This window comes from Crocodylus siamensis, chromosome 3 (assembly GCF_052110815.1).
Source record: "Crocodylus siamensis isolate JL-2025a chromosome 3, ASM5211081v1, whole genome shotgun sequence".
NCBI lineage: Eukaryota > Metazoa > Chordata > Crocodylia > Crocodylidae > Crocodylus > Crocodylus siamensis.
In genome coordinates this window covers 197,554,394-197,570,211 of record NC_143397.1, presented here as the reverse complement: position 1 = coordinate 197,570,211, position 15,818 = coordinate 197,554,394, and the positions used below count along the sequence as shown (strand labels likewise).

Sequence of the window (15,818 nt, the reverse complement as noted above, 5' to 3'; positions counted from 1 at the left end):
GCCCTGTTGAGGAGCCGAGATAGGATAATCATACTGCAGAAGGAAGAGAGCTGAGTGCACGGTATCTGGGGATTATAGTGGAAGCAATGGGAAAGGCAGTGCCTCGGGTTACTAATCTGTCTAAGTTGTATGAAGTGAGACAGGGAAGAGAGGAGGATCCCTCAGCTTTCCTCAGGAGGCTGTATGAGGCGTTTCACAGGTTTTCGGACTTAGATCCAGAAGCCCCAGATAATCAACGCATGGTAAATCTTATGTTTATTGGTCAATCTGCTGCTGATATCCGTAAGAAGTTACAGAAAACTGAGGGAGGTGCTGGGAAACCGATTTCAGAGCTGGTGGAAATTGCATATAAGGTATATGGGAATCGTGAGCAAGTGCAGGAGCGCAAGGAGGATAAAAAGGCTCAGCGACAGATGGCAGCACTAGCAGCTGCTATAACTAGAGGTAACCCTGGAAAGGCTGGGATACAGAAGGGGAAAGGAGAAAGAGTGGGACCAGACGTTTGTGCTTATTGCAAAGAGAAAGGACACTGGAAGAGGGAATGCCCAAAGTTGAAGGAGAAGAGAGAGGGGGAACCGAGAGGTCACCTCATGCGGGCAGAAGAAAAGGGTGAGGACACAGAATGAAGGGGCCGGGGATCTAAGACCACTACCCTTCGGGTTGGAGCCCGAGAAGATCCCATGGTAACCATTAGGGTTGGTGGCAAAAACTTTGAAGCCTTGGTGGATACTGCGGCTACATTTTCAATGATTCCAGAAAACCCCCCCTGTGCAGGAACTAGTGAACAGCATGTACTTGTGGAAGGAATTGAGGGAACGCAAACCCGACTCCCTGTTTGTAAACCACTCCTCACCAAAGTGGGGGACCATTTGCTTGAGCACTCCTTTGTATATTCACCAAGTTGCCCGGTTGCACTCCTTGGGCGGGACTTACTCACAAAATTGCAAGCTGAGATCTTTTTCAGAGATGACCAGATGGTGGTCCAGCTACCTGTCAAGCAGGGCTCGAATTATCAGATGGCTCTCCTGGAGGACCGGCGTCCTGCAGTAAGTTCGGAAGGTCACATGACTGGAGTGGACCCTTCAGTATGGGCTGATGGAACCCCTGCGCGAGCTAAGTCGGTCTCCCCGGTAAGGATCATACTCAAGGATGGGGAGGGGCCCGTTCGGGTAAAGCAGTACCCACTCAGCCCAGCGGCCAGAGCTGGACTCAAGCCGTTAGTAGAGAAATACAAGAGGTGCGGATGGCTAGTGGAAGGGTCCTCACCCTATAACACCCCCATTCTTGGAGTGCCGAAGGCAGATGGGGTCTCATACAGACTGGTCCAAGACCTACGAGCAGTAAACAAGAAAGTCCTTTCAGACCATCCTGTAGTCCCAAACCCTCACACGATTTTGACACAAGTACCGGGGGAAGCTGAAATATTTTCAGTGCTAGATTCTCCATTCCCCTTCACCGAGAAAGTCAAAAATTGTTTGCTTTTGAATGGGAGGATCCAGATACTTTCCATTAAGCCCAACTCATGTGGACAGTTCTCCCACAAGCATTCGTAGCAGCCTCCCATATTTTCGGACTTGCCCTTCAGAAGGACTTGGAGGAGTGGAAGGGATTACACCCCGCAGTGACTCTCCTCCAGTATGTGGATGACCTGCTAGTTGCAAGCCCAAACTTGCAGTTTTGCGAGGAAGCCACCAGGTCACTGCTAAACACTCTGGGGAAAAAAGGATATAAAGTCTCTAGAGAGAAAGCCCAAATATGTCAGCCTCAAGTCACATTTTTGGGATATAAGCTCTCAAAAGGAGTCAGAGCCCTGAGTGCAGATCGCATACAGGCAATCCAAGGTCTAACCCCACCTAAGTCACCCAAGGAGTTAGGGCTAACTGGGTTCTGTCGACTATGGATACCAGATTATGGTGGGAAGGCTAGACCACTGTATGACTCACTGACTAAGGAAAGTCTCACTAAATGGAAATGGAATAAAGAAATGCAGCATGCCTTTGATCTGCTGAAGGCAGCATTAATTCAGCCCCCTGCCCCGGCCATCCCAAATAGTAAAAAGCCATATCGACTGTATGTTTATGAGAATCGAGGGGTTGCATCAGGGGTGCTGACACAGCCATCGGGCCCGACCTGGAGACCCGTGGGATATTACTCAAAGGTTCTAGATCCAGTTGCACTCGGGTGGCCAGCCTGTCTTCGGGCTGTGGCAGCCACAGCAGTGGTTGTTGAAGAAGCCCAGAAGATAGTCATGGGTGCGGATATGGAAATACTCACCCCTCATGGAGTTCCCCAGATCCTAGGGACTGACGGAGGGAAGTTTCTTAACCCCTCCAGACAATCACGGTATGAGATATTTTTGCTCTCTAATCCAGGACTTACTTTCAAACATACTACAGCCTTAAACCCTGCAACCTTGCTGCCGGAGTCAGGGAAACCAACACATGACTGCCTTGAGGTCCTGAATCAAACCACACAGGTGCGGCCTGACCTTGCTGAGGACCCAATTGAAGACCCAGATGCTGAATACTTTGTAGACGGCTCCAGCTCTGTCATCGATGGAAAAAGACGAACAGGATGTGCAGTGGTAACCTTGGATAAGGTAGTATGGAGGGAGTCATTGCCGAACTCATGGTCGGCACAAGCCGTGGAACTCACTGCGCTCACCCGAGCATTACAGCTGGGGACAGGCCAGCGGGTTAATATATACACTGACTCTCGCTATGCTTTTTCTACAGTCCATGCGCACGGGCTATTATGGAAAGAAAGGGGTTTCATTACGGCCTCTGGGAATAAAATTGCTAATGGCCCCCAGATTATCAAGCTACTAGAGGCACTCCACCAGCCTAAAGAGGTAGCAGTCATTCATGTGTGGGCCCATGGGAAGGCTGCTGAGGAAAAGCATAAGCTTGGAAATGCAAAGGCTGATGCAGCAGCAAAGGAAGCCGCATTTATTGGGGGAGAAGCGGAGGAGGTATCCAAGCAGGCCATGTCCCATGCCATATGGCCATATGTTCAGGATTTAGTCCCGCAGTATTCCCCTGAAGAAGATAAATTTGCACAGAAAGCTTGCGCAGAAAAGAACACCCAGGGGTGGTGGATAGTACCGGGAGGGAAAGTCATGATACCCAGGCCATTGCTTTGGGAGGTGCTGCAACAGCTCCATGCAAGAACCCATATGGGAGGCTTGGCTATGGGTGATCTAGTGATCCGTCAAGCAGTAGCCCCAGGGCTATATGTAGAAGCTCAGCGCATTGCTACCAAGTGCATCACATGCCAGAAAGTAAACCCTCGAAGGAAACCCCCTGTGCCAATGGGAGGTAGACCCTGGGCAGCATACCCTGGACAAGCATGGCAGATTGATTTTGCCGAGCTCCCACGGTCCGGACATCACGGGTTTTTACTTGTCATGGTAGACCAGCTCTCTGGTTGGATCGAGGCCTGGCCCACCAGGACTGCGGCTACAGTAGTGAAGTATTTGTTGCAGGAGATCATTCCCCGGTATTCCCTGCCTGAGTCTATTGAGTCGGATCAAGGACAACACTTCGTGGGAAAAGTGGTTCAAGAAGTTGCGCAAACTCTCAAGGTTACTTGGAAACTACACACACCATGGAGACCACAGAGTTCAGGACAAGTGGAACGCATGAATAGGACTTTAAAGACTCTGTTCACCAAAATCTGTATTGAAACGCGCCTTAAGTGGCCTCAAGCATTGCCGCTAGCTCTTACTTGCATTCGAAACACTCCCCGATGGGGCCTCAAATTGACCCCATATGAAATTATGTTTGGCAAACCGCCTCGAGTCTTACCCCCTGGAATGCGAGAAAATGTAACTTTTGAATTAGGTAATAGTGAGCTTCATATGTATGTTATTGCTTTGCAGTCTGTCTTGTCTTCTCTTCACAGGTATGCAGCCTCCTTTCAGTGTCTGCCTTTAGACGTACCGGTACATGACTTCTCCCCGGGAGACTGGGTCTTGGTGCAGCGGTGGAAAAAGGAACCTTTGACTGAGAGGTGGAGTGGCCCTTTCCAGGTACTTCTAACAACCCATACCGCTGTAAAGATTGCTGCCCATGACCGTTGGATACACCATACCCGTGTGAAACGACATCCACGAGCATCAGAGGACATCAACTCCCAAGACGAGCTCACTCCGGAAGCTGAGTCGTCTTTGGAACAAGAAGCCAGCAAGTGGAGTTGTGAACCTACTGGTGATCTCCAAGTGCGCCTGAGACGGCTTAAACAAAGTTCAGCAAATTAGACAAGAAAGTAAAAAGGGAAATATTTAGGCCGTGTTTGACCTCATGAAAGGGAAAATATGGTGGGAATCTTAATGTGCCTTGTTGTTATCTGTATAGTGAAAGAAGCAGGATTGAATAGCCTTAGCCGCTGGCCTATACCCCCGCTTTCCCCAATTGCTTCCCCAGGGACAAATTTGTATGTTGACCTGATGGAAAGAATTGCAGGTACTTTTAATCTTACCAACTGCTGGGCCTGTGGGGGGCTCCGAGAGGCCAGAGGCCAGTGGCCTTGGAGGGCTTTTCCTTTGGCCCCAAAGTGGCTAGTGAGTAGCAAGGCAGATGTTAAGAGTACTAGTCGAAAATGGGATGAGAACCACAGCTGGGAACTTTCCCAAGTGGCATTGGGAGAGTATTGCATCAATAATAATGGTACAGGAAAAAGCTTGGACACAGCCGTTGCATATGGACTTTAAAAGTAAGATGGATGAACCCTACAAAATTAGAACAGCTTTATTATCCTAACAGCCCAGGGTATAATCGGCTAGTGTGGCAGCATCCTAATGGAACAGTTGCGTGGTTTAATAAGTATTGGAGTGCCACAAATCAAAGTAATGATCGACAGATTGTACAGACAAGAATCAGGATGGGCTATGGGAATGTTCCATGAAAGGAGGCCTCACAGCCGCTGGTCCTTTGGGTCCAGAAGGAGGCTTGGGGTTTCCCGAGATGCCCTATGGTTGGGCCCCTCTAAATGCCACTAATAGAGAAAATAGGGCCTTAAGAGGATACTATTGGATTTGCAGACGACGGGCCTATACGATACTACCACAAGGGTGGACAGGAACTTGCTATCTTGGAGTGATTGTACCAGCTTTCTTTTTGCTACCATCAGAGGTTGGAAATGGGTTGGGAGTCTCTTTGTATGATGATTGGAAAAGGGCCAAGAGAAGTATTGATGTAAGTTTGACACAGGGTGGCTCCCAAAAGTGGAAGGAGGATGAGTGGCCTCCTCAAAGGATCATTGAGTATTATGGACCAGCTACATGGGCTAATGATGGGAGTTGGGGATATCGGACACCTATATATATGCTAAATAGAATCATCCGGTTGCAGGCAGTCTTGGAAATAATTACTAACCAGACTGCCACTGCTCTCAAGTTACTGGCCCGGCAGAGTTCTCAGATGAGAGCAGCCATATACCAAAATCGGATGGCCTTAGACTATTTACTCGCAGAGGATGGTGGAGTCTGCGGAAAGCTCAACCTTTCTAATTGTTGCCTCCAAATAGACGACAACGGGAAAGCAGTCTTAGAGATTGCCAAAGAGATCAGAAAAATAGCCCATGTACCAATACAAACGTGGGAAAACACATGGGGTAAAGACTGGTGGTTTAAATTATTTGGAGGACCCTGGTGGAGAAAAGTAGGGTTTGTGCTTTTGTGTGCTCTGACTGGTTTGATTTTTATCCCTTGCCTTATTCCTTGTTTCACTAGATTGATAACCACCACAGTAGAAGGGATGCAAGTTGCAGCAGTCCCTCTTAAAGCACAGACTGCAGCAAAAGTCATGGTCCTCAGAAAAATTCCTCGTAATTATCTTAATTTGCCTAAATGAAGTAAGGAGCAGAAAGCATCTTGAGGGGGGATATTGTTAGAAATATTATTAAAATAGAAATATTATTAAAAATGTATAGTGAATAGAGTGTTGTTAAACATTTTTGCAACACCACCTTGGGCCCGGTTCTCCCCCACACGCCCTGCATCACGATGCGCCGTGGTGGGTCCACTCCCTCTACCACTGCCGCATCGGCCTGGGCCCACTTATGATTTCCCCGCCGTGGTGGGCCCACTTCTCCCCCCACCCACCCAGGATGGGTCCAGGCCTGCTCTCCCCCATCCCCCCTGCCACTTGGGGGCTGGGGACGCTCCCCTGTTCCCCCCCTGCAGCAGCAGGCAGAGGGCAGGAGTGTGTGCAGCCTGCTCCTCCCATCCCTGCTGCCGCAGCTGGCCCAGGCCTGCTTTCCACTCCCAGGCCGGGGCTGGGGCTGCTCTCCCCCTGCCGCTTGGAGTCCGGGCCCACCCCACCCCATGGCGTTACTGGCTCCAAGGAGCAGTGGGGGGGGGGGGGCACAAAGCCAGCACAGCTGGCCTTGGCCCCACCCCCCACAGTGTGTTCGGTCCCCAGTCCCTCCCCACTGCTCCCATGCTAGGTAAGGGGAGGCAGGCGGGAACGGAGCGCATCTGGCCCATTCCCACTTCTCATCCGGCTCTGTTCCCTCTGCTCCCCCTTTCCACCCCTGCTGCACTGCATCTGGGCCCATTCCCCCTCCGCGCTGCCTCAGGTGGATGGGGGGAGGCCAGTGCTGCTGGCCTTGCCCCCCCGCAACACCGTTCCCTCTGTGACCATCATTTCAGGGCTGCTTTGGGACCGGGCCACCATCATAGGGGGAGGGGGGCACACACACAGACTGAGCCCCATGTCCAGGCCTGACCCCGCTTCTCCTCTGGTCAAGGGAGAATGGGCCCACTGCCCTACCCTCCTCATCTGCCACTTCAGGGCCGGCCTGCTCTCTCCCCCTCCTCCATCCCCTGTGTCTCCACTGTCATGGGGATGATCAGCTATTTCAGTCAGCCAATCAGAGTGTGACTAAAGTGTTATGGACAGACAGACAGACTAACTAAGGCTTTTATAATATTAAGAGTTGTAATGTACAACATGCAGTAGCTTACAGAAATGTCATATCACATGCTGAAAAACAGCTCTTCATGTTTTAACAGTGTTTGTTTTCAGAAGCTTAATTAAGCAGGATATGAGTTTATGCATTTAAGTATTACTATATTCACTCAAATGTAAAATTACCTCAAATATAAGATGACCCCCCGGTAATTAGATTCTATATATGGAAAATTTATAAATTTGTTATAATTTTCCTTCCTGCCCCACTGCCACCTGCACCTTCCTCTCCTGCATCTCTCTGCTCAGAAAGCACCACCAGTCTTGTCTTCTTTTTCCCCCCAACACCCTCCAGTCTCTGCCTCTTCCAGTCTCTGCCCCTGCCCCTCTCAACTCCCCCCTTCTCCCAACTTCCCTTTCCCTGTCCTTTACTGTCAGATGCTGCTCCAGCTGTTCCATCCCAGGGTACAGCATGTGAAAGTTCAGCCCTTGTCTGCCCATTCAGTAGCCAGCATTGCTCATTGACTAAGCAGGAGAAGGAGTTTCCATTTGCTCCCTGCTTGAGAAAAACCTGCACTTTATAGTAAGGGGAAAGTCAGGCAGGAAGGGTCAGAAGCTGCAGAGGGAATGGGGAGGGGCAGCAGGCTGCTGTAGGTTTGACTCTGGCCTTGATCCAGGGTCAGAGCTGCAGCAGCCACTTGCTCCTCCCTCCACTTCTTCTGTGAGTATAAGATGAAGGGCCTTTTCCCCATGCTGATTGAGGGTAGGGACAGAAGTTACACATAAACAGGTATAAATGATCAGAAACCTGTTTAAACCTATAATAGAACAGAAGTTCTGTGCACTTAAACCACTTACAAAATGGCCAAAACCGGTTTAAGATAAACCTGGTTGGATGTAGTATCAGACGTAACTGATTTAGGTCAAACAGGTTTATGGAACTTCTGTCCCAGACCCCTTCCTGGTTCAAGTCAATTCACAGTTCCCCAGCATCCTAGGATGCTTTGAAGCCCTGGGCTGTGCTGTCTGCTTCAGCAGAGTAGGGTTGTCCCCACTCCTCTGTTCCCTAGCTGGACCACTATCACTGCTCCGGCTGACTGAGATGGGGGTGGGGGTGGGAAACCTGGTTCTAAACCAGTAGTATCCAACCTTTTTATGGTGAAGATCACTTTTTGTAAGTGAAGGGCACCCTAGGATCTACCATCCCCTGCCTCGCCCTGCTCCCCCACCTCCTGGACAAGCTGTCTGGGCTCTGACCCGACTTACCCAGCCCAGCCCAACTACGTGTGTCCTGCAGCTCCTGATTATGGAGACTTTGAGAGACTGAGATCCACTGTCAGAGGCTCCACAATTGACCAGTCAATTGAGATTGATTGGTTGGTGACCACCGCTCAAAACTCTAGCTGGGTTCTGCCTGGCAGGGACAGAGCAGCCCCTCAGACTTTTCCCCTACTCCCTACTCCCTGCAGAGGGGTGGGTGGCATGGCCAGACATCAGCCAGGTTTAAACCCCTCTCTCCTCCCTCTACTTCAGTCTGCCAGCCTGGTCAGTGCCTGGCCACGCCCCCCACCCCATGCTTGGGTGGGGAGCAGGGGAAAAGCCTGCTCACTCCTGCCAGGCAGGGGCTGCTTCACTCCTGCCAGGCAGACCCCAGCTGGGGTCCCTTGTAGGCAGGGGAGGGTGGGCTTAAACCCCTCTCCCCCCAGTCCACCTCAGTGTGCCAGCCTGACTGGTGTCTGGCCAGCTCCCCTTCCCTGCCCTGCCACTTGAGCAGGAAGGCAGGGGAAAAAACAGAGAAGGGCTGTTCCCCCCCACCTTCGGCAGACTCTGGCTGGGATCTGTGGCCAGGGAGGAGGTTTAAATCCCCTCCTTCCCTGGCTCAGCCTGCAAACATCCAGCTTGGGTGTAGCTATGCCCCCCACTCTCCGCTGGAGCAGGGGGCAGGGGCTGGCAGGGGCTGCTCTCCTCCCCCCTGAGGCAGACCCGCGCTGCAGTCCCTGCAACCAGGGAAGGTATCCCCACCTCAGCCTGTGAGTCCCTGGCCAGGGCATACCCATGCCTCCGCTCTGCTTGTGGGGGAGCAAAACCCTGACAAGGACTGCCTCCTCCTCCTCAGGCTGGGGTCCCCTTCTCACATGGGCTGGAATTCCATGTGAGCCAGGGATGGGGGTTTAAAGTCCCCTTTCCCCTGGCCTCAGCATGCTGGCCCCAGGCTGGGGCCTGGCCATATCCCCTCTGCTCAAGCAGGGAGGCAAGGAAGGCCTTGCAGGGCTTCTCTCCTCTCTTCCCTTTGGCAGTGGCTAGGAGGCATGCTCTAGTGCTCCCTGACTTCTAGCTAGAGCCACTGCAGGCATGTGGCTGCATTTCTGGAAGAAGTGAATGTCTGTTCACTTGCTTCTCAGTTCAATCTACACAGTTTAAACTAACCGGCAAAGATTGAATCAATTCAGCCTCTGTCTTTTTGACTGTCTGTATTTAGCCTGAGAGAAAAAAAGCTCATCTTATATTTGAGTAAATACATAACTTCTTAACAGCCAAGCACTGAATGTTGTATTGACTATCAAAAAACAAATAGAACAAACAAAACCTGAGGTCCCGGTACTGAGACACTGAGAAAGGAGTTATGCACATACTTAGTTCTATACACACATTAGGATTAAGATTCTTTAAATGCACCCTGCCTGTGCATTTATTTTTGCAGGATCAAAGCCTACACTTTTGGGCAATGCCTTCCTTGGCACTGTGTAGGGCAGGGATGGACAAAATGCAGCCTGGGGGCTGGATGCGGCCCGCCAGGCCATTCTATCTGGCCTTCAGGGCCCCTAAAAAATTTAGAAAATTAATATTTATCTGCCCCTGACTGCCTGTCATGAGGCCCTCGCTGGCTTGCCAAAACTCAGTAAGCGGTCCTCTGCCCAAAATAATTGCCCGCCCCTAGTGTAGTGGGTGCACGCAGGTGCATCTGCACTCCCTGAGATTGGTGGTGTACCCCCTGAGATTGGCTGCTGGCGGTGCCTGCAGGTGGTGGCCTCTCACCACCCCCTTTTTGCTATCAACACTGCCGGAGCATCTATGGGTAGTCACTGATAGCCACTGGCTGCCGATCGCTGGTCAGTGCTCGCCACCCCCTCTTTGCCACCAACACCACTGTGGCTGCCTACATGCTACTGTCATGCCCCTGACATCTGTGGGCCCCTGACACATGTGGGCGGTCTCCGTGCCCCACCAGGCTCAGGAGGCACACAACATTCATGAAAGTCTTGTTTTACTTTCCTGGGATCCTACCTTTTCCTTTATTTTATTTTAATTAGTTCATTTGTATAATCAACACTATAAAACTATTAAGAGCTAAATCCAATAAAGAAAATTAATGTGCAAAAACTAGGTGCTGCAAAACTTTATTTTTGAGGCACCTGGTTCCTGAAGTTTCTTTCTCTCTCATACAGAATTAGATGCCTCTGAAAGGGATCTGAAATAGCCAGTGCACACAGAAGCAAGATATCTGTAGTCAACCTGCTCAGCTCCCATATGTCTAAAGGAACTACCAAGTCCAGGAAAGAGTCTTAAAGCCTCTTTAAATGCTTCACTCAGGGTGTGAGGAGTCATCATCCCCAAGAGATCCACAACCCCAAATCCTCTTTTTTCTTTTTCAAGGAGCTGAGCAGGGCTTGCTGTTTTAAAAAGTGGCCAGAAGAGGGAGATGGTGTCCTTTCTGTTTTTATTCAGCAACAGTGGGTAGAGAGTCACCCAAGGAGGGAGAGATCTCTGTTCAAAATGAATTTGTTGTTCAGGAGAGAACTGAACACCAGGCTGCCAAGTATTCTGAATGCTGGCACACCCCCACCTCCTGTTGAATTATTTTCTGCAGAGTGGTGTAGCTTCAAAATTCAGTGAACTAAAAAGAGAAGGCATTACTGAGGAAGGTGACAGTAGACCAGGGCCCTCACCTTGCAGCTGCCCCCATGCCCAGAACCATTTATCTAATGACTGGTGTAGTGACAAATACAAAACAGTTTTGGGAGTAGGCACCAGAATTTAGGACTCTCCCTTTCCAGCTAAGTGCCATACAGGGCTGTCCCTAGAGGGGGTGAATCGGGGTGACTGCCCCGAGCCATGCACTTTGGAGAGCCCTATGAAGCTGGGCAGAGTAGTCGCGGTGACACAGTGCTACCGCCGGCTTCATGTCTGGCCGCTTGCCACCCCTTGCCCTTGCCGAATCTGCCGCCAGCTTCTTCGCATCCCACACCCTGCTCAGATTGTCTCTGGTGCCATAACTATAAGTCTCACAGTGTCATGCTCCCTCTTCTCTGTGTTTCTTACTTAATCTTGAATTCTTTTCTGCACAGTGGGGCAGAAAAGCAGTGGGGCACAGCTTCAACAAGAGGAGTGAAAAGTCTTCCTACCCTAGAATTGTCTTCAGTTTTTAGTTAGAGCACTTTCCAGGGAGAGATATGTTATGGATCTTCCTCAGGTAGAGAAGGAATTAATCACTCAGCCTACCTTAGTGATCAGATCAGTAGGTTATAGCATACAAGGGAGGGGAGGGGGCACTATTAACACCTCCTTCAGATATGCCTGAAAGGAAATGGTGGCAGCTAATGTGTCCTGTGAAGTGAAGGATCCACTCAAGTGTGTCAGGTGTGCTTTGAGAATACCTGCAGGACTGAGCCTTGGGGCATTTAGACCAAAGAATGCCTAGTTGGATCTTGATCAGGTTGAGCTGGGTGCTTAGCTGCTCAGTCCTTGCAAAACTGAGGTGCTTAGGCAGAACTTTCAGGTGCTGAAGGACTTTAAGATAAGAAACTACAGTGTCTATGGAGTTTATATGCCTTCATGGTTAGATGGCAGCTGTGTGGGGCTTCTCGCAGCTTTGGACATAAGTGCACAAATTCTATTTCAGCCTTCTAGTATCCTGTGCGCTAAAGGTTTTCCTAAAGTGTAAAGTGTTTATGGTAGGTGCTAGCAGTTTAACATGATTAAAAAAGCCTCACAGGGGTGATTAGACCAGTGGTTTTCAACCTTTATTCATCTGCAGATCCCTAAAAAAATCTGAATGGAGGTGTAGACCCCTTTGAATTGTAAGTCTGGGTATTCACATACTTTTGATTCATCATAGTCATCTTTCATGGAGCCCTTAGACATAGTCTCTAGACCCCCCGGGATCCGCAGACCACAGGCTGAAAACCACTGGATTAGACAAAGGCAGGCAAGGCTCTTTGAACAGCTGTGATATCTTTTATTAGAACAACTGAGTAGTTGGAAAAAAGTTCTTGGCAAGCTTTCGGGCGTAATCGCCCTTCTTCAGGCATAAGGAGTCTCTCCTGTTCTGAGACTCCAAGCAATGAAAGAAGCTAAAAAAAGTATGGCAGGATGTCAGTGAGAATGTAAATAGGTAGAAATTGGGTAAAGCAGGGAAGGAAAGGGGAAAAACCGGGGGAAAAAAGGTGAGTAGGGAACTCACTACAGATGTAGTAAATTCAGCTGGAATGCATCTGTTATACTCAACACTGTTTCATTTCTCATTTAAACCACAGAAAATAACAGTTCAATTCTGTTTTGCTATCTCGTCTTTTACTCTGGGTTGCAAGTACAGGAGGGAGGAATGTGGCCTGTTTCCACTGAGCTCCATGGCAAACAAAAACCAAGTTTTGGATCAGGCAGGGGCCTGCCCAGGCTTCTCCTAGTTGTGGGGATTTGTGGTTTGGGGTGACTGGAAAAAGCTTTTGCCCTCTAATCCCAGCCTAATCTAAGCTCCTTATTCAGGACAATTTACTTGATGCATAATATTAGTTTACATTTTTATTGGTAAGTATACCTTTTTTGATGAAATTCTAACTTTTTTGCATGTGTAATTCAGTGCCGGATTATGTTATGCTGAGGTCCTAAACTATGTCCAGTTTAAGAGGCCCAGTATGATAAAAATAAACCAATGTATGTATTTTTTTTCATATTAGAAGAAGAATGTCCATATTTAAAGAGTCACTTTCCCATATCTCCTTTATCTACTAAACGATAATTATAAAACTTGGTATTGAGTCTGGGGTTTGTTTTTCTTGAAGCCCCTCATATCTTGAAGCCCTAAACTGTAGTTTAAACAGTTCAAGCCTAAATTCAGCACTGGTTCAATTCATTGATCAAAGCTAATCTTGACACAATTCAAGGCTTTTAACAAGGAGCCAGGAATAAGGAACCAACTTCAGCCTCATTCTTTGAAGACAAAAATGCAGGTGAGCTCTACAGAAGTAGAAGTCTGTCCCTGAACCACACCAGCCCCAGGTTCTGATCATGGGCCTTTATTGAATCGCCCTGTCACTCGGATCAGCTGTGTGATGAGCAAGGGGGGGGGGGCAGCTCCGTTTGCCATCAGAAGAATAGTGACACACACCTGTGGCTGCTCCCAGCTGTCCCCATTGCCCAAAGTGGGTGGAAGACAGCCCCAGCCCAGCAGCAGATACACAGAGAAGGGCCAGGCAACATAACAACCATGTCCCTTCGATAGCTCAGCTGGTAGAGCGGAGGACTGTAGAGGTATAGCCAAGGCCCACAGGGATCCTTAGGTCGCTGGTTCGATTCCGGCTCGAAGGAGACATGGTTTTGTGTCCGATGCTACATCCCGGGCACATTTTACAGCAAGGGGAACTCACCCGTCAGGGGTCAAGCCCCCGAGCTGAAGGTGGGTGGAAACGAAACGCAGGGGCCCCGCGCGGGGCTCTGAGCATGCTCAGTGGCATCTGCTCCGTCCCCCGCTGTTTTCCAGCCCAACCCTGTCCGCGCGAAAACTCGCTCCCCGTCATGTCACGCCCCGCCCCCACACGCCTGCCCGCGCGCCCGCTCTGGCGCCAGCCAGTCAGCTGCTGGCCCCGCCCCTCCCCCGCGGGAGTGCGCGCCTCGCCCCGCCTCCATCGCGTGCGGCGCTGGCAACCAATGGGCGCGCAGTCCGCGTGCGCAGATTCAAACGGCAGCTCTGGAGCGAGGCTGGGCGCGAGATTCGGCGGCGCGGACCAGCTCAGCGGGCGGCGGCGCAGCGGGGCCGGGCTGGGGGTGCAGGGCGGTGGGGCCGAGGAGGCGGCGGGAGCCGGGCACGGCGCGGTGCCTGCGGTGGCCGGGCGCGCCATGTCCCGGGCGCAGGGGGCCGGGCCGGGCCAGGGCTAAGAGCGACCCCGCAGCCGCCAGGAGGGCGGGAGCGGCAGCTACCCTCGCCTCCGCCTCAGGTGCTGCTGCCGGTGGCGCGGCCTCCCCGCGGCCCCCGCCCGCCGGCTCCCTATGGTGCGCCTCAAGGATGGCGAAGAGACCGCGCAGGTGAGTAGCCGCTGCCCCGCCCCCGTCACCTGTCACCGCCCGTCGGGCACTTCCCCCCTCCCCCATGGAGGTGGCGCCTGGTGTCCCGTGGGCAGCGTGGCGCCCCTCGGGGTCGCCGCCCGGCCCTGCCCTGCCCTGCCTTGCCCGCCGCCTTTCTTCCCTGCCTTTCTGTTCCCTCCTCTTCCAAGTCCGTCCCTGGCGGTCGGCAGCGGTTCACCCTGGCTGGATAACCTGGAGGTTGATGCTGTGCGTGGAGGCCCCTGGCTGTCCACCGCCTTCAGGTCCTTTCAAGGCTGCAGGCCATGCAGTGCGAACCATGAATAGAGTAAGGCATGTCCAGCCTCCTAAAATTGAGGTGGGCAGCATCTGCTGAAGTGAACAAAAGCCATCTCCTGCTTCTTCAACTGCATCTTGGATGTGGATAAATATGGCATTAAGTTTGATTGGTGTTATATAATAAATAAATACGGTATTAAGTTTCACTGAAGTGAACTTGGGTTTGCAAAAGCTGGTGCTGTCACGTACATGTGAACGAACGCACACACACCGGCGTGCACACATGCCCCACATCATCTGTCATCTCCATTGGTCTCACACAGACCTTCCCTGTCCCCTCTCCTTTTACTTGAGACCCATACCCCATTCCGCAAACAAACATGTATGTCCTGGATTTGGGTAAATATGGTATTAATTTTCACTGAAGCAAACTTGGGTTTACACAATCTTGTGCATGTTTGCGAGCATGTGCTCTCTGTCTCTAGCTCGCACATACATGTGTCTTGTATTTATGCAAATATTGTATTGACTGAACTTTCACTCACTCTCCATCTCAAAAAGTGGGCTTCTTTTAAACTCCTTGTATGTTAAAATGTATTTGAATGCATAATATGAGAGAGTGAACACATGACCTTTCTTGAACCCAAGACAGCACAGTGTAAGGTCTTATTTAGTTAGTCTATAAATATGTGCATCTATCCTGCCTTTTGACAGACTTCATGCTAACAGGGCTGAATACCTCTCTCCACAGATTAGGGCAGCTTTCTATGCTTATTGTTGAGTAGCAGGCTTTTTCTCATGTGAACCCTAAACCAATGGGGGTAAGAACCATATTATGAACACCTGTCCACCAAGGAGTATGGCAGGACTAGGAAGAAAGATCCCACTTAAAAAGTTCTTAAGTGGTTCTCAAACTTTTTTAACTCAAGGCACCCCTCAGAAAATGGCAGATCATAGTTTTCAGTCAATTTTTGATTATAGGAAGGTAACAGAACAAGTTCTTCTGTTGCAAAGAATTCGAAAAAGACCACAAGAGGTCAGAGAGTTTTTAACGCTGAGGATTCCTATTTGAAAACTCTGGATTATCTTGTGAATCAGATTTGTACACCTGACATTCTGTGGTGTTTGTGCCATGTCCTGACTGAGAATCACTGGTGCATAGTGATACACCTTCACTGAAGGAGGTGACATAAATTTCTTGTTCCAGTTGGGGTTTATTAAATTTAGTGGAATTAAGCTGTTTTTGATTTTCAAATAATTTCAGTCCTTTTCAAAAAAAAGCCTTTTCATTTTGTATACAGCTTTCAGCTACCTAGAAGGGATCCCAAAGAA

General features: G+C 50.2%; 1 protein-coding gene and 1 non-coding gene across 4 annotated transcripts in view; both read left to right on the top strand.

Moving 5' to 3' along the window:
• Positions 1-13,400: 13,400 nt before the first annotated feature.
• TRNAY-GUA (transfer RNA tyrosine (anticodon GUA)) lies at positions 13,401-13,496 on the top strand. The gene is made up of 2 exons: positions 13,401-13,437; positions 13,461-13,496. It is a non-coding gene; the product is annotated as a tRNA-Tyr (tRNA).
• Positions 13,497-13,886: 390 nt separating this feature from the next.
• The window catches only part of MYBL1 (MYB proto-oncogene like 1), a 45,628-nt gene continuing 43,696 nt past the window's right edge, over positions 13,887-15,818 (top strand). For 2 of the 3 annotated variants that reach the window (XM_090040087.1, XM_090040088.1), the window contains exon 1: positions 14,061-14,210. In XM_090040087.1, coding sequence (XP_089896213.1) covers positions 14,191-14,210 — 20 coding nt within the window. In that variant the 5' untranslated portion in view covers positions 14,061-14,190. Of the gene's footprint in view, positions 14,211-15,818 lie in introns of all 3 variants that reach the window. The other variant, XM_090040089.1, reaches the window with a different exon arrangement.